We start from the raw sequence: 21,597 nt of genomic DNA, 5'->3' as shown, positions 1-21,597 counted from the left end.
GCACGAGGACTGTGTATTGCACAGGGGATATGGCAATGTACGGAAGGGAGGACCACTGAGAGAATGTGTTGCAGGTGTCGAATGACTTCTGAGGGTCTTCCACTGACAAGGCCACTGTAGTTGCAGGTGAGGTGGCTGAGACCAAGTGGCTTGGAGGAGAGAAGCTGGACCTTCCTGAGTCAGACTAGTGTACCCATCCACAAAGAAGACCTGAGCTGGGCTAGTTAGCATCAACCACCTCTGACCATCACCCACTGGCATACATAAAAGCTGGGGCTATGAGTCTAACTGGCAGGGCTTAGACCACAGTATCTGCCAATGAGTGTCGGAACGGGGGTGGGGGTATAATTAGGTTGGGCCATGACACTGACCAGCACATGAAAGAATCAGGTCTCAGACTAGGTTCTGTGGGGGATACGTGTGCTCACCCCTGCGAGACTGCAATATCTGCTGGTTTGCCCAATAGCCGGGGATAGTGATAATCCAAACTAAGCATGACCATGGAACTCATTGACACTCATGCAAACTGGAGTTGGGAACAGGTTGGGCTGGTTCAGGCTTCAGCAGCCACAGGCACAACCAAAACTTGAGTTTGGTACAAGCCATGCTGCAACATCCAACAACACAAAGCCAAGAGTAAGAGATGGACTAGGCCGGGTTAAGGGTCTAGCATCTACTGGCACAAGTGAGATCCAGGTCTAGGAATGGGCCTGGTGGGGGGGAACTTGGGGAACTGCCCTGGTGGGTTGTAGCTCCTGCTGATGAGGATATGAACCAGAGATGGGTGTGAGCCAGGCTGGGTAGGCTGCTACACATCAGCAGCTGTGTGAGTTGGCCCCAGGTATCCAAACTGAGCAGGGCTGGGCCGAAGTGCAACACACTGGCTTGCACAGAAGCTAGGATGGGGTTTAGATCATGCCAAGTTAGGCTAGGCTATCACACCTACCAATATGCAAGAAAGCCAGGGATACGGACAGGCTGGTCAGGGCTAGATTGTAGCACCCAACAGCAAGAGTTGGAAATGGGGGTGGGCTGGGTCATTCCAAGCTGCAACATCTGATGGCAAAGGCCAAGACAGATATTGGGCAATGCCAGGCTGGTTTGGAGCAACCACCACCAGCACACACAAGATCTATGGCTGGGAAGGGACCTGGTCAGGGAGCTAAAGGGCTGCCCCAGCTGGATTGCAGTTCCCACTGGTGAGCATGAGAGCCTGAATGGGGCACAAATTGGGCTGGACATGGCTTCAGCATTCCTTGGAATGGGTGTGGACTGGATCTAGAGTACGCCAGACTCCAGCCCCAGGTGGTGCTCACAAGCATCAGAGAGAGTGTCGGACAGGCTGGGCTAGATCTCCAAATTCGCTGAACCACACTAGAGCTGTGTCAGTGAGTGGACCAATCAGGGCTGTGCTGCAGCAATCCAACAGAGAGTCAGAATGGTGTGGGCCATTGTACCTGCCAGGACAGGAGGTGGGCCAAGTCAGGTTGGGCCAAGAACCCACTGGTATACACTAGATCTGCCACCGGGAGGTGATCTGATAGAGGAACTTGGGGGAACTCCTGTCAGGATGTAGTCCCTGCTGGTGAACACAAGAACTGGGGCTGAGAGCAGCTCAGACCAGGTCATGTTACAGTAACCACTGGTGTACATGCATGTGGGTCAGGTCTGGGAGAGGGCCAGGCTGGCCCATTTCATAGCACCCAGTGGCAGATTTGAGAACCAGGATGGGGTGTGGGACAGGCTGGGTTAGGTGGCATCACCAGCCAGTTCACGTTAGTGCTTGGACTGGGGCACTAGGCTGGACTAGACTGCAGCACCTGCCAGCATGAGCTAAAACTGGGGACAATTTGGGCTGGGCCAGGCTGCAGCACCCTCCAACAAATGCCAAGGTGAGAAAGGCCGTGCCAGACTGGGCTGCAGCACCCACCAGCACATGCACTGGGGGGCAAGAATAGGGGGGCTGCCGGTGTACCCCTGCTAGACCTCTGCTTCCCTTTGTGAGCATGAAATCTGGGACTTGGGGCAATCTGGGCTGGGTAGAACTTCAACATCTGTTGGCCTGCATGTGAGCTGGGTTAGGAGGAGAGCCTGGCTGGGCTAAATGACTATATCTATATAATGACTATAATGCATGCATATGCCAGAGTAGGTACAAGTTGGCTGGGTTTTGTTGCAGCATCTGCTGGCAAGTGCCAGGACTGTGCACAGATCTGTCAAGCTGGATCACAGTACCACCTGGAAAGTACAAGATCCAGGGCTGGGAGTTGACCTAGTGGGGAAACTACAGGCACTCTTCTGATGGGCTACAGCTCCCACTGGTGAACATGAGAGCCAGAGCTGGGGTGGGCATGGCTGGACAGGCAATAGCAGCCACCAATGTAAGTATAAGCTGGACAGTGCAGTTGGTCTGGCTGAGCAGTACCCATTAATGTGCATGAGAGTGAAGTGGGATGCGAGAAGGGCTGAATCAGTCTGCTGCACATACTGGCATGTGCAGGCACAGGACTGGGTGTGGGCCTGGTGGAGGTTATTTGCAGTCACTTCAGCTGGACAGCAATTCCTCTGGTGTGCATGACAGTTGAGTGTGTGGTAGGCAGAGTTGGGCTGAGCCACATCATCCTTTGGTTTGTGTATGAGATGGGGCGGGGGACAGAACTGACTGGGCAACTGCAACCACCAGTGTGTGTAGGCTGATGCAGGTGATGGACTGAGCTGGATCCCACACTGGCTGGCACACACAGGAGTCAGGTCAGGGGTCACCTCAGGTGAAGTTTCTTTGGGAACTCCCTGAACTGGACCACTGGACTCAAAACTCCAACCACTGGAAAACTCACAGAATCTATGATCTGATTATGGAGTGCATCTTTCAAAACTGGACTTCCTAGGTTTCTGAAACCTGTGTGATGGATGTCATGCCAAGATGCACAAGGGGACATGATCATTGAGGCCTGCAGAGGACATCTGAAACTGTGGAGGGCGGAACAAAATGAACGACACTCCTGGGTGAGGTTTGGGAGCAGGTATCTGGGTGTGCTCACACTCTGAACGGACTATGTCAGCCAAATGGACTTCAGGGGGATTTCCTCAACCTTGGAGCAATGAAATGAACACCTTAGAATTATCTAAACCACTTAAGCAGTATCTGCAAACATGCTCTACATGGAGAACCCTACAATGACACTGAGTAGTCACCCTACACCCTCAGGTACTGGTGTGGTTAGGCTGCTGGGGGTGGCCCTCCCCCATCTCCCTCCTCCTCCCCCAGAAACAGGAAGAATAGAAACGAAGATTGGAAGCAGTTTCTCATCTACTCTCTTCATTCCTTGACCTTTCCCATTGTAATTGGTGATTCACATGGGCATGCGTCCCTCTCAACCATGCAAACATCATCAAAAATTAACATTACCATGAAAACAAATCAAAAAAGAGTGGCGGCCTCTCCCCCTTTCCTCTCCCTCTTTTGTGGTTTCCACTCCAAACACTCCACCCCTGTCCCCATTTGAAGGCCTCATCCAGCATCCCATTTTACAGATGGAAACACTGAGCCTTGGGAATACTGCCCATGGTCAGAGCGAGATGGGCTTGAATGACAACACTGCATTCAGCTCCTGCCTGGGCCCTGCACGTGCACAGCCACGCACAGCCCTATCCCCCACACTACCCTCCCCCCTCTGACCTTTGACCTCTGCTGAGCCAGCCTGCAGATTTGTTTTGCCAACAGGAGCCCTTGTGTTCTGAACGTGACCAAGATAAGCCTTGCGAAGCTGAATGTTTTATTTCTCCAGCTGTGCTCTGTGCTGCCTGGAAACTACACTTGAACTCTTGCCAGACTGAATGGGGAAGAGAAGGGAGTGAGTGGAAAGGGACAGAAAGGGCTGGGGCTTCTGAGCCTTTTAAGTGTGTTCTGATGCATGCTGCCTGACGTCCTCCTGGCCCCCAGTTGCTGAGTAACCTGGGAGATGTTCTGAGACCAGGCTCCTCCTGGTCCTACCGCTTGGCAGCTGCCCTCACCTTCGTACTTTTTGCTGTTGTGCTTTCATTACAGAAGGCCAAGGGTGCCTGTCAAACTGTGGCTCAGCACGATCTTCACTCCAATCAGGCCTTGAGGATATGGTGCTGGGCAGCGTGTCCCTTGAGTTGGCTCCTCTGCAACCATTTCTGTCTCTGCCCCCACATCTTGGCTAGATGCCCGGTATGGGAGGAGGCAGCAAGACCAGTGGCGATTGGTTGCCCCAGGCCAGCCCAGTCCAGCCCAGCCCAGCCCAGCCCAGCCCAGCCCCACAGCCTTTCCTAGTTTAGGGGACTAGACAAAGACACCCTGAGAAGTGAGAAGAAATTTTTATTAACGCACTGCTCTCAACAGAGGTGTGAAATTGAGGAGTGGTAGGACTGTTGGGGGAATGGACCTGCATGGGAAGGGCTGCAGCCCAAAGCTGGGGCAGCTCCAGAGAGCAGTTGGCCCAGGAAATGGGAGGGTGTCAGCTTGCTGGAGGTCAGTGGCCTGTTTGTTCTGTCTGGGCGCTCTATCTTTCTCTCATCATCATTTTTCCTCGGATGACCCTGGATCTCTCCTCCCTTACCCTGCCCCTAACAATCTCCTTGCTCCTGCTCATTGCTGCTCATGAACCGTGAGATTTCTTGCCTCTTTTCCAGGTCTCAAGAAATCACCTGCCCTGAAGGAGGATGCAGCTGAGTCTGTCCTGGCTAGGGGCACCCTCGCCATGGCTGCTCTTGCTGCTGATGGCTATCTCCTGGCTCCTGACCCGTATCCTCAACTGGATCTATGCTTTCCATAAAAACTCTCAACGCCTCCAGTGTTTCCCACAACCCCCCAAAAGGAACTGGTTCTTGGGTCACCTGGGCCAGGTGAGTATGAGGCATCTGGGTGAATGGGCTCCATCAGGAGCCAGGAATGGGGCTCAGAGAGCTGATTTAGGGAGAGCTGGGGTCCAAGACAGCAGGGAAGTGAGACAGGAGGCTTAGCAACTTCCTCTTTGTCTTCCCACCCTCATCTTCCCTGTCTTCCTTTCCTGTGTGTCTGCTTTTGTTTTTAATGTGCTTCTAAGGGACTCCGAGACTGGACTACAGACAGTTAGGCCCCCAGCTTTCTTTGCTGGGGAACTGAGGCCCTCCTGAGGAGCGTTTAGGCCCTACTCCCCCACTGGCCCATTTAATGTGACTGCTGCTGTCTGCCTTCATTCCCACAAAGATGGTCTGTGATTGCTCTCTCTCTCTCCAACCCTGCCCTGACACCCACAAACATGAGAGAGGTGTGGGTGACTCCCACCACCTCCCCTCCCCGGACACCTTCCTCCGATCTTCCTTGCATCCGTTACAAGTACCAGGGACCCTTGTTGTTTGACTTGTATGAAAGCAGGCCACAGTCCTCTCACTGAAGAGACATTCCAGGCCTGCTCTGATTTAAACCTGCTCTCCCTTTTGGGGCATGTGGCTGCAGTTGCTTCTTTTGTAAATGGCCTGATGGATGGACATTTGCAGAGGTTTAGAGGGAAGACTTGTGGGATGCAATCATCACAGAGCATGCAGAACGTGCCTATAGGTGGGAGGCACAGTCCCGATGACCAGGCAGGGGTCATCTCGGCTTTCCAGTGTGTGGGTCTTTTCTGTGGGAAAGACAATACGTGAAATGGGCCATAGGGAAAATGCCTGAGACCGCACTGCTGTCCCCACCACCCTTTCCATGAAGATGCCCTTCTGGGTGCCCCTAGGCTTGGACACTCTGAGGATCAGAAGGTCCACTCCTGAGAAAAACTGGGCCACTGTGGCACACAGAAGGGCTATCCCCTAGCCCAGGGATGTGCTCTTATGCCTTTTAGATGGTCTTTATAACCACAGAAGGAGAAGAAGCAGATTGCCTCCATTCACACACAATAAAGATGTGCCTTTCAGTGCTGTGTCCAGAGAATGTGTTGCCTCTGCAGCCTGCCAGCGTTCTGCTGTAGCTTCTATTACAGGTGCTTTAGGGCCCTCCAAAGAGAGTTAATAGCATAGACAGATAAATACCCACACATTATCTGTTGGGCATTAATCCATAATCCACCCCATCCTTATCCAAATCCATGGATGCTTGAGTCGCTCTAATAAACTAGTACAATGCTTACAAATAGTGTACATACATATACTCTAAATAGCTAGATGACTACACCATGCAATACAGAATATGAGATATGTAAGTAGTCCTATTGTAGGCATAATAGAATCATGAGAAGAAAGATTGTACATGTCCAGCATAGATTGTAGTTTATTTTTCAAATGCTTTTGATAAACAGTGGATTGAATCTCTGATGCACAGAACAAACATCATCCACAGATCCATCTGTCATCATCTGTATTTGTATTTGTCCATCCATATACTTCCCTATACCATATATCATCTATCAGACACCTACCTCCATTTCTATATCTATATATTGAAAAGTGAGGGCTGAGAAGTTGCATGAATTCTGCAGGCTGGTGACCTGTGAATCCAGTTCTGTAATTCAATCTGTTCCCAAAAGCTAAGTTGGTGTATCTCGCAGATCCAGAAGGCTCAAGAAATTGGGATCCTGATGTGCCATTCCCAGAACAGAGAGTGAATTCACTCTTAGGCTACCTTGTTGTTCCACTTGGTCCCTCAGAAGCCTGAATGACCACCTTCAGCAGGGCATGGTCATCTCTTCTGGGAGCAGCCTCACAGATACATCTGCAAGTTATGTCTTACCAGCTCTCTGGCCATCCCTTAGCATGATCTAGTTGACTCTAGAATTCCTGAGTTCACTTATCCCAGGAGGTGACAATCGATGTGTAATTTGCAGATCACGCCCACGGAGCAGGGCTTGAGAGAAGTGACTCGGATGGTGACCATCTTCCCCCAAGCCTTCCTGACCTGGATGGGCCCCATCGACCCTGTCATTATTCTGTGGCACCCTGACGTTGTCCGGTCTGTCCTGAATGCTCCAGGTACTAGGTGGAACTTCACCCGAGCTGCTGTGCGTCCCCTGCTATTCCCTGGCCACAGTTCCCTCTTTTCTCTGAGCCATCTGCCTGTTTCTTTCATGCATTCACTAATCTCCCACTCATTTTCTCCTACTTCCTCTGTCGTCTGCCCTTACCCTGACCTAGCTTCTGAAGTTCCTATAGTCCAAATCTAGGCTTGTTTCAGGAGGAAGCCCAGTGTGGCTGGGATGCATCAGGAGAAAGGCCAAGACCTGGTGTGTGCAGGACTGGGCCAGAAGTGGGCAGGCTGTGGCAGTTTAGAAAAGTGCTGTCCATGTCAGGCTGGTTGGACGCTCTCAGAGGAGTTGCAGGATACATATCTGCTATGATGGAAAAAAAAATGTTTCAGTGCAGGTTGGTGTAGTGGGTTTCCATAGCTTATGATGGCATCAACCCTGCCTTATGCTAGACCTAGAGCAATGGGGTGAGCTGTGGCTACTGGAAGACATGGGCAGATCTTTTTGTGACATCCACCTCTGGTGAAACAATTCTTGCTTTTTCTGATAGTTTCCCATCACGTATTCATTGTCTTCTTTTGGGAATCTCTCCTAGAAAATCTCATGGCAGACTGACATTTGTCATGACCTCTGTCCTCTTCCACCCCTACACAAACTGGGCAGGACACCAGACAATATCCAACATGGTCTGTGGCTCTGTCACCAAGATAGAAAGTGATTCTTGGCTGGTCTCCATTCTATCTGGCTGCCAGGTTCCCTTTTAGTCTAGGGTGTTATGCTACATCAGGGTAGGCCTTGCTCTACTGTGCTGCTGTTACCTGCCCAGCTATCCTTTCATTCCATTCCTGCCTGGTGCTTCTGTCCTCAGCTTGGAGAGGGGAAGTGCAGACCCCTGACTTGAGTCTGTCCCCGCTCTGAGCTCCTCCCCTCTCATGGTACCTATTGGCCCTTTTTCACTCCAGCTGTAGTTGTACCTAAGGATATGGAATTCTACGGATTCTTAAAGCTGTGGCTGGGTGAGTAGCTGCAGGTGAGTGGGACTGGAGATACGTATGTGGGCCAGGGGAAGGTGTTACCCTTTTCCCACTTTCTCTGGCTGCCCTAGGAGATGGGCTGTTGCTGAGCACAGGGGACAAGTGGAACAGCCACCGTCGCATGCTGACACCCGCCTTCCACTTTGAAATCCTGAAGCCCTATATGAAAATATTCAACAACAGCACAAATATTATGCATGTGAGTCTCTTGGGTCCATGGTCCAGGGTGTGAGAAAAGGGTAGTAGCCTTCACAGATCTGATCAGGGCCTCTGGGTTTGCAAAGTAGCTCCAGAGCCATGGGTTTTGCTCTCTGAGCCCAGAGCTATGGATTTTGCTCTCTGAGCCTTGATGTCTTTGTATGTGAAGTAAGAAAAGCAATTCCCAACTTAAAGAGTGGTCAAGATGATGTCATAGGGTCATATCCCAAGCATACTCAGGTGTTAGCTGTTAGTTTCTCCTACAGAAGCCTTTTAAACTTTACATTGATGAACACTGATAGGTCCTTCCAAACCACACACCACTTTCAGCTCAATGGCCTTTGAGGCCCCCAGTATGTTCAACTGTTCTTCATCCTGCTGGAGGCTGATTTTTGTTTGGCCAGCATGACAGACACCAGATTCCAAGCAATGAACAGAACAACCCAGTATTTCTTGATTCTTAGTTTCAGAATGAGCATAGCATCATTTCCATTGTGTCGCAATGATCAAAGCAAAATGCAAGTCTAGTTCACATTCAACAAACAGAAGCAATCTCCACATAGAGCTGCAAAGTCTGAGAACACCGGGAGGAGAGTTAGTAATAATGAACTGAATTCTTACACCTAACACTGAGCACTTAGTAGGTACCAGAAATTTCATGCAATTCCATGCATGCTGCCTCATGCAATTTTCACAACATTGTGAGATAAAAGTAGTTTTTGCACCATTGTAGATGTTGAGACTGAAGGCCAGAGCTGTGAGGACCCTTGTCCACATTCACAGAGCCAGGAGTGGTGGAACAGATGTTGAGACCTGGTATATCTAGCACACAAGTGGGTCAACATATTAGTGAAGACTTGACAGCTGGAACCCAGGGGCAAGGCAATGAGCTGACCAAAGGCGCATAAGAGGCAGAGGTGGTCATTTGGCTCCTCTTTTCAGGCTTGGGTACTCTCTCTCAAAAGAGGCACCTTCTACGTTTGCCCAAATCTAGGCCTCACTCGGTTTGAGTGACTAGAAAGTCAGTCTAAGCATGTGGGAATCCATTTTGGTGTAGTTAGGAGGGGCCAGGGAATCCAGAACACACCCCTGGCTCTGTCTTCTTCTCTGGCCAGGCTAAGTGGAAGAAGCTGGCCTCAGAGGGCAGCGCCTGTCTGGACATGTTTGAGCACATCAGCCTTATGACCTTGGACAGTATTCAGAAATGTGTCTTCAGCTTCGACAGCAATTGTCAGGAGTGAGTCCTTGTCCAGGGTCTGGGAACTTGGGCTGCGGATCCAAGGGAGTAGATGGAGGGAAGCGAACCATCAATAAAGAGCTTTCCTAAAGCAGTTGTGTCAGATGTGGTCACTGAATCATAGGACACAGATGAGGGGACATGTGGTCCTCCCTGGTGGATAGTCTCACAGACGCTGTCATCCAGTGAGCAATGTGCCAACAAGCAATAAGGAGACACCCTGGAACTGAGTTTAGAGAGATACGCAGTGGCTTAACCCTAACAACAATGGAAAGCTAGGCGAAAGAGTGTGATCCTTTGTCCTGATAGTTTCAGAAGGTGTGGGAGATGTTTTTGGCAGGCAAAAGTCCTACTCAGGGATGAGCTTGGTACATGGGATGCAAGGGAGAGGAGGAGTGCTGAACTTGGTGCAGAAAAGAGATCAGATTTGGGAAAAATTATAGGAAGGACCAGATGTTGAGGATCAGACAAAAGATAGGCTTGATGCCAAGTGGTGTCCTGAAGTGCTTGGACATGAGGCAGCTCATGGAGGGAGGGAAAAAGAAGTGTGCTTGGAAACTGCCTTATCTGGATGCAGCGTGACCCTGGGATTCTGGCTTGGAGGTACTTTGGGAGGTTCACATGCATCAACTCCTTGCTTCCTGTCTCTGGCTGGCTCTATAGGAATCCCAGTGAATATATATCTACCATCTTGGATCTCAGTGCTCTTGTTATGAAGCGAGACCAGCAGATCTTAATGCACATGGACTTCTTGTACTACCTCACTCCTGATGGGCAGCGCTTCCGCAAGTCCTGTGACCTGGTGCACAGCTTCACAGATGCTGTCATCCAAGAACGCCGCCGCACTCTCGCTAGCCAGGGTGTTGATAACTTCCTTAAGGCCAAGACCAAGGCCAAGACATTGGACTTCATTGATATTCTTCTGCTGAGCAAGGTAGGCATCTCTTGGATTCATACTGAAGAGACAACGTGGATCTTTGAATCTGGTGATCATAAAGCTTGACTAGTCCTGGTTGAGAGGATACTGGGGGGCCAGTATCCTCTGAGGCACTGAGGAAGTGGGGATGCATTGGAGATCAGTGTTTAGACTGTGAAAGGCTGCCTGGGACTTCCAAAGAAGAGGCAGGAGACCAGGGTAACATGAGTGGGGTAGGATGCAGAGATGATACCGTAGAAATCTTGCTTAAATGACAGATCGTAAGCAATTGACCCAGGGTATAAACAGTGCTGACAGAGTTTCTGTGATGTGGGTGTCTGACTTCATCTCCAGGGTGAAGATGGAAAGCAGTTGTCAGATGATGATATAAGGGCAGAGGCTGACACCTTCATGTTTGCAGGTGAGAACAAGTATGAACTGTAGTGAGGGAAGGACTCTCTGTGCTCCAGGGACATGATGGGTGAAGCCTGGACCACACTACTCCCTCTCCTAGTCCTCATCCTTGTCAAGGGTCTCAACGTATCCACCCAGTCCAATCTCTGGTGTCTTGAACCTCACATGTGCCTGACTGTCCCTCAGGTCATGACACCACAGCCAGTGGTCTCTCCTGGGCCCTGTACAACCTTGCCAGGCACCCAGAATACCAGGAACGCTGCCGGCAGGAAGTGAGAGAACTCCTGAGGGACCGGGATCCTGAGGCGATTGAGTGGTAAGTGCTGGTATCCCTGGCCCATTCCTGACCTCCTGGGATTGCCCTTGCTCCCTAGGTAGGGAAGAGGGGACATCTTTCAGTTGATTCTGCCAATTATTGCTAGTGGAATACAAGTGCATCCCAGGAGCATGGCTTGACACCAAGCCTGATCAGCAATGATGAGGATGCAGGTTTGGGGACAGATAAATCTGAAAGTCTACATTTTAATGTCCCCACTGACTTTCTGGGTGATATCAATAAGATAAAATTCCCTTCCCAAGCTACATTTCCTTTCTGTAAATTTGGGGAAGCTGCTGCTGTGCAAAGTTGCTTGGAGAATCCAGGACAGCATGTGTAGAACAGGTGCCAGCCAGTGCAGATTCAGTAAATGGACAGGTACCCCACACCCTGCTGTTCTGTCCAGAGTTCCACCTCCCCTCATATCCCAAACTGCCCCTTTCTTTAATCCCCACTTTGTGTTGATTCCAAGATTCACAAAGGTCTGAGTGCATAGAGGTCATCCGTGTCTTCCAAGCCCACATCCTCACAGCCTGCCCACCACCCCCTCTCAGTGTCCAGTTCCTCCATAGGTAAAATGTGGGCATCCGTAAAGGGAGACAAGGACAAATGGTGAGACAGTGACCACAAACTGACCACCTTGCCAGTGGGCATCTGTGTTTGTGATTAAGACAGCTGGATAAACGTCAACATGAAGGCAGGCATGAGATAGCCTGGTGTGTTTGGATGGTAAGGGACAGTAACTGAGTCCAAATCTTTGTGAAATGCAGTGTGAGGAGGACACAGAGGGTCTCCACGAGGAAGGCACTAGTCCAGGACATTTCTGTGGCTCTGGAAACCATGTTAGAATGTCACAGCAGCAGTTCTGCCCAACAGCAGGAGACTGACAACTAACCTGACCCCTTGTGGCTTGACAGCTAGTTATTTGTTCTGTTGGAGAGAGGGGTATGCATGTTGGGGAGGGAGAAGAGAGAGAGAGATTAAGCTGAGGAAGTTAAGGAAACTTCTCCCACCCACGGGTCACTTCCCAGATGTCCTCAATAGCCAGAGCTGAACAAGGCTACATCCAGATGTGGGAACTCAATCCAGATCTCCCACACAGGCTGCGTGACTAAATTACTAAAACAGTCACCTGCCGTCTCCTAAGCTGTGTCAACAGGAAGCTAGAGCCAGGAGGCAGAGTCTACAATTGAGCCCAAGCACTTGTGTGTTACTCGAATCACCTCTACCTGTCAAGTGTCTGCTCCAGCAATGAACTCCTTGAAGGGAGACCAGTGACTAACACAGGAGGGAAATGGGGAGCTATGGAAGGGTGCTTCAGGACCTGAATTTTAGAAATATTTTTCTGTGGCAACAGAGACAAATATGAGGACATGAACCAGGGACTGAAAGCCAAGGACAGAGTGTGGGCCTAATTTACTTTTGAAAAAAATGGGTCTCTTTCTGCTATTTTACTTTCACAGACTTTTTTGTTTGCATTCTTACTATTCCATCTGAGCTCAGGTTAGCTAGTTTGAAAAGTACTCTTGGAAGCTTTAATGCTGGACCTTGAGTGCCAAAGATGAGTTAACCATGCTCCTAAATGCATGGCTCCTGGGCATCATCTCCCCACGCTATGCTATGCTTATCTATTTCCGTTTATCTCAATCCCCTTTGCAGCACACTTCTACCAACCTTGTCCTATGCAGGCTGAGCCTATTTGGAGTTGAACTGCTAGTTTCAGTTTCCAGAATGTTACAGCACAGGCTTGAAGTCTGTTAGCTTTGCCTGAAGTGTACCATACTTTTATCATCCACCCACGTTCTAGTTTCTTTAGTGCACTGCATGCGATGCCTATGGAGCCTGGCCCTCTTGAAGCCTTTAGTGCTGGAAACCAGGCTGTATCCTCATGTCCACCACAATGGAATTTACACCATTCAGGTTTTTCATCTTGAGAATCTCTAACAGATTAGTATCAACACCTGGGAGTAGGTTTGCTGAGTCATAGAGAGATGCTATTTTTCTTGGACCATGTGCAGCTGGCTGTTGCCTTACAGAATCCTACGCTTGCACACATCCCCACGAGATGCCTCTTAGGTCTTTCCATCTCCCACATCTTGCACAACCCTTAGCATCACTCACTTTGTTAGGTGTGCCTGGATAGAAATCAAGGGTCATCGCTAGACAGCTTTATTTTTCTGATAACATTTTCAGACTTTTAAAAAATCTCTTCTGCCAGAACCTCGGTGAAAACCTAGATAATACACTTTGCTATTTTGACCTGTGTTATCAGTCTCTTGATTTGCAGAAACTCCTTGTACACTCAAGGTACTCCTCTAGATCATAGTATAATCATTGTAGATGCCCTTTAGTAGCTCATGTGATCTAGTTTATATGCTCATCTATGTTATTTTGTTGGTTATTTTTTTCAGTATTCCTGTCAACAATTTTGAGTTTTAAGAATTCCTATTCCCCAAGATGTGACCATGACCATGAGTCTTTTGCCATATTCTTTCTTTTTTTTTAAGATTTTTTTTTTTACTTTAAGGTGACATATACAGAGAGGAGGAGAGACAGAGAGGAAGATCTGCCATCATTGATTCACTCCCCAAGTGGCTGCAATGGCTGGAGCTAAGATGATCCGAAGCCAGAAACCCAGAACCTCTTCCAGATCTCCCACACGGGTGCAGGGTCCCAACACTTTGGGCCGTCCTTGACTGCTTTCCCAGGCCACAAGCAGGGAGCTGGATGGGAAGCGGGGCTGCTGGGATTAGAACCAGTGCCCACATGGGATCGTGATGTGTGCTAGAGGAGGAGTTAAACCGCTAGGCTACAGTGCTCGGCTCACACTTATTCTTTCAACTTTGTAGTTTCACCTTTCATGATTGGGAGAACAGGGGCCCGGTACAATCATCTGGTGGCTAAAGTGCTCGACTTGCACGCACCAGGATCCCATATGGAGCGGGGGGGGGGGGGGGGGGGCGGAGCTTGAGGACCTGAATTTTAGAAATATTTTGTTGCTCGTGGAGTTCCAGCTGCCGAAAGGTTCAGATTACGGTACACTGAATGGTTCACTAAATGCCACTGGAGTATCAGTCACTGCAACACCACACTGTTGTTTTCACTGCCTTCCTGTGTCTGTCAGTCTCCACGTACCTTTCTGCTGTTGTTCTGTCTTCTTCTATTTCCTGGAATGTGCCCTCTCTGCTTCACACTGGCTAATATTTCTCCGTCTGTTTAAACATGCTTCCCACCGGTTCTGATCCCAGCAGCTCCACTTCCCATCCAGCTCCCTGCTTGTGGCCTGGGAAAGCAGTCTAGGACAGCCCAATGCACTGGGACCCTGCACCCGCGTGGGAGACCTGGAAGAGGTTCCTGGTGCCCAGCATTGGATTGGCGCGCACCAGCCCGTTGCGGCTCACTTGGGGAGTGAATTAATGATGGCAGATCTTCCTCTCTGTCTCTCCTCCTCTCTGTATATCCGGCTTTCTAATAACAATAAAATCTTTAAAAAAAAAAAAAATGCTTCCCTATTCCACCATCTTGATTCTCCCTCTCTTTGTGAAGATTTCTTCCCCAGCTTTTCTTAACTTACTATAAACAATTTTTTTTTACAAAGTCAGATATAGAGAGGAGGAGAGACAGAGAGGAAGATCTTCCATCTGATGATTCGCTCCTCAAGTGACCACAATGACCGGAGCTGAGCTGATCCAAGCTAGGAACCAGGAACTTCTGGGTCTTCCACATGGGTGCAGGGTCCCAAGGCTTTGGGTCGTCCTCTGCTGCTTTCCCAGGCCACAAGCAGGGAGCTGGATGGGAATCAGGGCTGCTGGGACTAGAATTGGCGTCCATATGGGATCCTGGAGTATTCAAGGCGAGGATTTTAGCTGCTAGGTTACTGAGCCAGACCCAATTTTTTATTATTATTAATTATTTTGCATTATGTGACACAGTTTTATAGGTACTGGGATTCCCCCCACCCTTTTCCAAATCCTCCCCCCATGGTGGATTCCTCCACCTTGTTGCATTACCACAGTTCAAGTTCAGTTGAGATTGTTTCATTGCAAGCATATGCCAACCATAGAGTCCAGCATCTTATTGTCCAGATAAATTCAACGGCTTCTTGGGGAAAGCATTTGTGGTCTGAAGGTAAAGCCAGCAGTGTATCATCCCGATCAATTAAAAACCCCAATGTAACATCAGCAACAATTTATAACATTATGGAATTAGTTGATATAGTATTGAGTAACCAATATGTTAAAAAATGCAAGTTCTTTTTTTGTTTTGTTTTTGTTTTTTTTTACTTTTTTCATTATTTATTATTTTTAATTCATTAATTACATTGTATTATGTGACACAGTTTCATAGGTATTTGGGTTCTCCCCACCCCTCCCGAAACTATCCCATCATGGTGGATTCCTCCACCTTGTTGCATAACCACAGTTCAAGTTCAGTTGAGATTCCCCCATTGCAAGCTTATACCAAACATAGAGTCCAGCATCTTATTGTCCAGTCAAGTTCAACAGCTTCTTAGGTATACCCTCTCTGGTCTGAAGACAGAGCCAGCAGAGTATCATCCCAGTCAATTAAAAGCTCCAACATACCATCAGCAAAAATTTACATCATTATGGAATTAACTGAAATAGTAATGAGTAACCAATAGGTTAAAAGTAAATGCGAGTTCTTAACCACCTTCTGTGACCACCTCATTGACATTTCAATTTTAGTTTATACACAACATATAACATACATAACATAACATGTTATACATAACATCATATCATCTTAAATTAAGGCAAACATGTGGTATTTAACCTTTGGGGATTGGCTCATTTCCCTTAGCATTATGGTTTCCAGTTTGGCCCATTTGGCCACAAAGAACTGCATTTTGGTTTTTTTTTAATAGCTGAGTAGTATTCCATGGAGTAGATGAACCATAGCTTTCTTATCCAATCCTCTGTTGATGGGCATTTTGGCTGCTTCCATGTTTTTGCAATTACTGATTGTGCTGCTATGAACATAGGAGTGCATGTTGGTTTCTCATAAAACAAGTGTTCTGGATATATTCCTAGGAGTGCTATTGCTGGATCATATGGTATGTTGATTTTCAGTTGTTTGAATATTCTCCATACTGATTTCCATAGAGGCTGTACCAGCCTGCAGCCCCACCAGCAGTGGAGTAGGGTTCCCTTTTCCCCACAACCTCGCCAACAAGTGTTGTTGGTGCTTTTATTCATGTGGGCCAGTCTTACTGGCGTTAGGTGGTACCTCATTGATGTTTTAATTTGGATTTCCCTTATTGCCAGGGAACTTGAGCATTTTTTCATATGTTTATTTGCCATTTGGGTTTGTTCCTTTGTGAAGTGTCTGCCCATTTCCCGTGCCCAAAAAGTGCAAGTTCTTAACCACATCCTGTGACTTCTTCATTGACATTTCAATTTTAGCTTATATACGATCTGGTTCTGTACACCTTAAAATGGCTATAGATTACTATTCAGCTGTCTCGTGTCTATTTTCATTGTAGTATTTAGCATTTTATAGCATTGAAGCATAATTTTGCTGAACCTGGCTTTTTTTCGGGTAGTCTGGACTGGCTTATAACTCTAACAAGACGTATGTCAACAGTTTAGGTGCAGAACTGTTTTAGGAGGGGTGTGCAGAGAAATCTTCAGTACACTAGTGAGGAGTAACTAATCTTTGTGTCCCACCTAGTAAGGTATACGTGAGTCCATGCTGACCGTTTCCTGTCTGATTCTAAGCTTTCGTTGTTGTTCTCTATCTATTCCAGATTTTTTGTTTGTTTGGTTGGTTGGTTGGTTATATGTTTGTTTTGAGGGTTTTCCAGAGCAATCCTGATGGTCATTGCCAGAGAGGGTGGGGACCCAAAGTTGGAACCAAGCGAGGACCAGAGAAAGCTCTCCTCCCTAGTCCCGAAGGAAGTTTACTGTTTTTCTGTTTCTGCAGACTGCTCAGGGCTCTTGGCAGTTGTTCTGATGCCCTTGGATCCTGCGAGGAAGGATTTGGACTTCTTCCATCCCATGTGATAGATCCAAGTGGGAGTGGATGACTTCAGAGTTCTCAGCCTCTGAAGGCACTCCAATTCCCCGTGGTCTCCTTGGCAGTTAGGATGTAGTCCTTGGTGCTCGTACTGATAGTCCTTGGTGAGGATCCGGAAGTCTTCAGGGTTGGGATATAAGCCTCCTCCTGTCCTCCTACTCCGCTCTGGGGTGCCCCCCTGCTCTGTGCATATGACCTCCTGTTAAGAGGTTGTCAGGATCGCTCTTGATTCCCCCTATATGTCTTTGTAGTTTAACTACAATGCTAATTCGAGTCTGTTGTCTATGAGTTACCAGTTATGATACTGGTAGGTTGTATTTCACGTCTTCCTCACACCTTCTAGGGTGATGTAAGATTTCTCTGCTCTCCCGCCCCATTACGGAATAACGTAGGGTATTAAAAGTATATTAGATTTTACAGTTCTCTAATGTAGAGCCAGACCCAAATTTTACACTTTGTTTCATGCAAATATGTTACACTTCTAAGGACATCCTCTGTCTTTGTTTTACTGAGGAATGCTCCTGAAAATATCAGGTCACATTTCCTTCCGGTACTTTTTGCAACTTGAATTTTTTAGTGCTTCACTATTGGGTCTTTCTCTACACTGTTCTGTTACACGGGTGGAAGTCAGCAGGAGGTGGGGCAAGGGTTTCCGCGGGCTGCAGCAGGTGGGGTAGCAGTCTTTGCTTGTGCCCCTTGGGTGATGGTTCAAGAGCTTCTTTAGGGACGACTTGGCCCAGATGACCTTCCTCACCATGTGCCTCAAGGAAAGCCTGCGACTTCATCCTCCAGTCACGATCATCTCCCGCTGCTGTGCTCAGGATGTGACACTTCATGACGGACGCGTCATCCCCAGAGGTGCCCAAAGCCAGGACGGGGAGTGGTTTCTGGGCAGGGCGGAGTGCAGGAAGCAGCAGGGACTGCTTCCTGACTATCCCCTCTTCCCTGACAGGAAACAGCTGTGTCATCAGTATCTTCGGGATTCATCACAACCCTGCAGTCTGGCCAGACCCCGAGGTGCTGCCCTTGCCCCATTCCCCAACTTTGGAACCTGCTGAAGCAGTGGGGCTGTGGTCCAGAAAATCAGGCTCTGCCTTCCACTGAACCCACAAGAAACTTCTGGGTTGACTGGGTGTGCCAGGAGACCACATCCAACAGCCCTGCCCTCCTCTGCCTTAGGTCTACAATCCCTTCCGCTTTGACCCAGAAAACCCTCAGAAGAGGTCACCCCTGGCTTTTATTCCCTTCTCGGCAGGCCCCAGGTAAGAGAGATGGGTATCTGAGATGCTGATGGGATGTGGGTGGTGATGGCAGTGCAAGAAGCTTAACAGGACTTGGTGATATGAGCAAGATTCTAGGGAAATGGGTGGGAGTCACTTCTGTATCTTCATGTCTGCACTGAATCTGAAGTTTGGGTCAGATTCTAGGAATGTGTAAGCACACATGTGAGTCCCAACACGATCCCTTCCCAGGGCAAGAGGGGGCCCAGGACCCAGTCCAAACCCAGTGTCACCCTGCCCACAGGAACTGCATCGGACAAGCATTCGCTATGGCAGAGATGAAGGTGGTGCTGGCGCTCACCCTACTGCACTTCCGAGTGCTGCCTGACAGTGATGCTGAACCCCGCAGAAAGCCGGAATTGATCTTGCGCGCTGAGGGTGGCCTGTGGCTTCGGGTAGAGCCATTAAACATGGGTCCAGCACTAAAGTGACCCATAGTGGCCTGACTGGGACCCAGCTGTGCTCTTTTGCAGAATCCCATCTGTGCCTGAGCCTGGAATAGAGTCAACAGGTGCTGCTGGTTGACTGTGGGGACCCACAGCGCAATCTGGGTAGTCCAGGAAGTGCTGGTGTCTATAACACAGACTCTGATGGCCTGACTGGGCAGGGGGTCTCCCCACAGAGGGTGGGTGATTCTGAGGCCCAAGCACAGATTTTATTCCACAGACAACAGAGCCCTGGGATGGGGTTTAAGTTTACAGGCAAGTAAATTTGGGCCCCCAGGTCATGCAGATAAACCCATTGTAACATTGCCTTTCCACCATCTTGACTTCAGTTTTGACGTGTCTTTTCTCATGCGGTTCCTCTCAGTTTTGCCACAGCTGCTGAATAGCTGTTTATTAAACGTAGAGTGTCTAATCACGGCGCAGGTTTGTGTGTTTTGTACTGACTCCTCACAGCAGTTTGTGTGCCTGCATATCGGCTGCCCTATCACAAATAATGTTCATGCTTGCGCTTGAACTCGGTGATAAAATGGTTGACCATTTGGCTGTCAAAGTCTTCTCCATCTAAATGGGTGTCTCCAGCTGTGGACTTGACCTCAAAGACCCCATCTTCAATGAGGATAGACACAACCAAAGTGCCATTTCCTAGCTCAAATATCAGCACATTTCTTTTTGACCCAACCTTTTTTGTCCAGGTCATAAACAAGAGCAGTACCAGCTGGCTCGTTGAAAATCCTAAGAACTCTTGCGGGCTGGCAATGCATCCAGCTTTTTTGGTTGCTTGAGTCATTGAAGTACACTGGCACTGTGACCACAGTCTTACCAAGCTGGACTTCTGCAATTTCCTTCATCTTGGTCAGAACCATGGAGGATACCTTCCCAAAGTAGAAACATTTTGTCTCGCCCTTGTATTCTACTTGGTCCTTGGGCCTGCCAGCATCTTTTTTTTTTAATTCATTTATTAAACATGCAGACTTAACAATAAAAGGCAATCATTCTAGGCCCCAACATGAATAGTGAACCTGCTTTGATGGAAACATAATAAAACCAACACTTTAATTTTCCAGTCTACCTAAAAGTGTGGTGTTTTGGCTGACAGATTAATCAACATTAAAGATTAACTCTCTTGCTAAGGAACACAGTTTCTGACCTGGTTAACAGAAAATCGTTCTGGTAACCTGACATATGGTCAAGATTTGAAGACAAATTAAAGGTATTCTTCAGGATTGTCCTTCAATAATTTTCAGAGGGACGCCAAGGGGCTTGAAGCTGCGCAGACACTGATGGAAGTTTCCCAACACCAGCCGACTCGCAGACCTTAGGTAGCATTCTTCAGCACGCAAGAGTTTCTCACTGATGGGGCTCTTACTGCTCACTGGTTTTGTGCCAGTTTTCCATATCCTCCTCTCCCAGCATCATAGTCCTGCCGATACTCATCTCGTACCTGGCCCCCAGAGCGTCCGCGTCTGTACTGCCTGCCCTCTTTAAAGCCTGCATCCCAGTCTGTGCGAATGATCCGGTCATCCAGACGAGTCCCGTTGATGTACCGCATGGCATTTTCTGCATCTGCTCTTGAATAATATTCCACAAAACAAAATCCACATGCTGTCTCCTTCACTTTATCCAGACCCATAATAATTTTGTTTATGTCACCACTTTTACTGAAAAGTTCATAGATTTGTTCTTCAGTTGTATAAAAGGAAAGATTCCCAACATATAGTGCACAGCTTTTCTTCAGTAATTTTTCTTGTTCTTCATTATCACCCCGGAAGTGCTGGTCCCGGTACTGGCTCAGCTCCACGTAGGAGTCGCTGCACAGCGCCTTGAGGAGGCCGCCCGACATCGCTCCCAGAGCCGCACATGGATGCGCAGATGGTGGAGACCAAGCACCGGGCCTGCCAGCATCTTCTGCCACCATGGAAGGCCAGTGCTTTGGGTCAGAGTGGACAACAGCATCATTGAGTCTATGTCCAATCAGTCATTTGGCATCAAAAACATGTTGGTGGGTTTCACTGCAACTTGAACTTGTGTGGCATCACTGATCAGTCATTCCACATCAGTAAAGTCAACATAGCTTGTGGTGGTTTGGTTGCCCTGATCATTAGCAATTATTTCCATTCTCCAGTGCCAAAAGACACCCATGCAAGAATAGGGGGTGCCAAGGTTAATGCCAACTGCAGGTCCCTTAGACATGACTGCTTGTGCAGAGGACATGCTCAGCAAACGTATTGTGGTGTGGCAGTCCCGGGAGATGTGGAGATTTCTCCTTCTTAATGACTGGAAGAGAATTGTAAAAGCCAGGAGTCTCTCTAGCATCCATGGGAGCCTGGGTTTTGGAATGCTAAAGCAAGGTGTCTCTAAGTCAGATGGATATATACACATTCCTTGTGGTCTGCATACAGGTTTCCAGGTGGAAAATTTCTGGTCCTTCAAGTCTCTGATGATAGCAATGAGCGGGTTTGTGCATTGTACTTTGAATAACTGAGGCTTGCAGCTCATAACTACAAGCTTCTCTTTCTTCCTGATAGTGTTTCCCGTCATCCGTTCTATCAAACTGACCTAATCAGGGCTGATCAGAGGTTGAAACATGACGCTTCTCTCTTCCAAGGGATCAGTTATTCTTCTGCAAAAGGGGGCTCATGATGATGTGCGAGGAAGTCCCGCGATGACATAACCATGCCCTCACTCCACACACTGCATCTTATATGCATCACTGCATAATTACAGAGGCAGTGGTCCTGTAAAACCAACCTAGAGGCGAGAATGA

At 48.4% G+C, this 21,597-nt stretch overlaps 2 protein-coding genes and 1 long non-coding RNA gene across 5 annotated transcripts in view; 1 reads left to right on the top strand and 2 right to left on the bottom strand.

Moving 5' to 3' along the window:
* The first annotated feature begins 200 nt into the window (after positions 1-200).
* On the top strand, positions 201-19,245 carry LOC101535685 (cytochrome P450 4F2-like). Of its 3 annotated transcripts, none has more exons than XM_058678051.1 (13): positions 201-223; positions 4,657-4,869; positions 6,819-6,963; positions 7,919-7,972; positions 8,062-8,189; positions 9,304-9,425; positions 10,089-10,359; positions 10,696-10,762; positions 10,942-11,071; positions 17,832-17,965; positions 18,060-18,124; positions 18,287-18,369; positions 18,632-19,245. In XM_058678051.1, exons 2-13 carry the CDS (start codon positions 4,687-4,689, stop codon positions 18,816-18,818), a joined length of 1,569 nt encoding a protein of 522 aa, XP_058534034.1. In that variant the 5' UTR covers positions 201-223; positions 4,657-4,686; the 3' UTR covers positions 18,819-19,245. The 3 variants fall into 3 exon arrangements, with proteins under 3 accessions (XP_058534034.1, XP_004582631.2, XP_058534036.1); XM_004582574.4 differs by lacking the exon at positions 201-223 and adding an exon at positions 4,267-4,368; XM_058678053.1 differs by lacking the exon at positions 201-223 and adding an exon at positions 4,371-4,495.
* LOC131482735 (uncharacterized) overlaps positions 5,095-21,597 on the bottom strand; it is a 56,848-nt gene continuing 40,345 nt past the window's right edge. Inside the window, exon 3 of the long non-coding RNA XR_009247254.1 lies at positions 5,095-5,627. This is a non-coding gene — a long non-coding RNA (uncharacterized LOC131482735). The remainder of the gene's footprint in view (positions 5,628-21,597) is intronic.
* LOC131482734 (nuclear cap-binding protein subunit 2-like) lies at positions 19,793-20,709 on the bottom strand. The gene has a single exon (XM_058678054.1). The coding sequence runs from the start codon at positions 20,671-20,673 to the stop codon at positions 20,203-20,205; it is 471 nt and encodes a 156-aa protein (XP_058534037.1). The 5' UTR covers positions 20,674-20,709; the 3' UTR covers positions 19,793-20,202.

The sequence above is a fragment of the Ochotona princeps genome, chromosome 20 (genome assembly GCF_030435755.1).
Source record: "Ochotona princeps isolate mOchPri1 chromosome 20, mOchPri1.hap1, whole genome shotgun sequence".
NCBI classification, from domain to species: Eukaryota; Metazoa; Chordata; class Mammalia; order Lagomorpha; family Ochotonidae; genus Ochotona; species Ochotona princeps.
This window is presented reverse-complemented; position numbering and strand designations above follow the sequence as displayed.

Coding starts and splice junctions, on each gene's coding strand:
- LOC101535685 (XM_058678051.1), top strand. CDS start 4,687: ATGCAGCTGAGTCTGTCCTGGCTAGGGGCACCCTCGCCATGGCTGCTC. Junction 11,072..17,831: donor GATCCTGAGGCGATTGAGTG/GTAAGTGCTGGT, acceptor GAGCTTCTTTAG/GGACGACTTGGCCCAGATGA. Junction 17,966..18,059: donor CGGACGCGTCATCCCCAGAG/GTGCCCAAAGCC, acceptor CTTCCCTGACAG/GAAACAGCTGTGTCATCAGT.
- LOC131482734 (XM_058678054.1), bottom strand. CDS start 20,673: ATGTCGGGCGGCCTCCTCAAGGCGCTGTGCAGCGACTCCTACGTGGAG.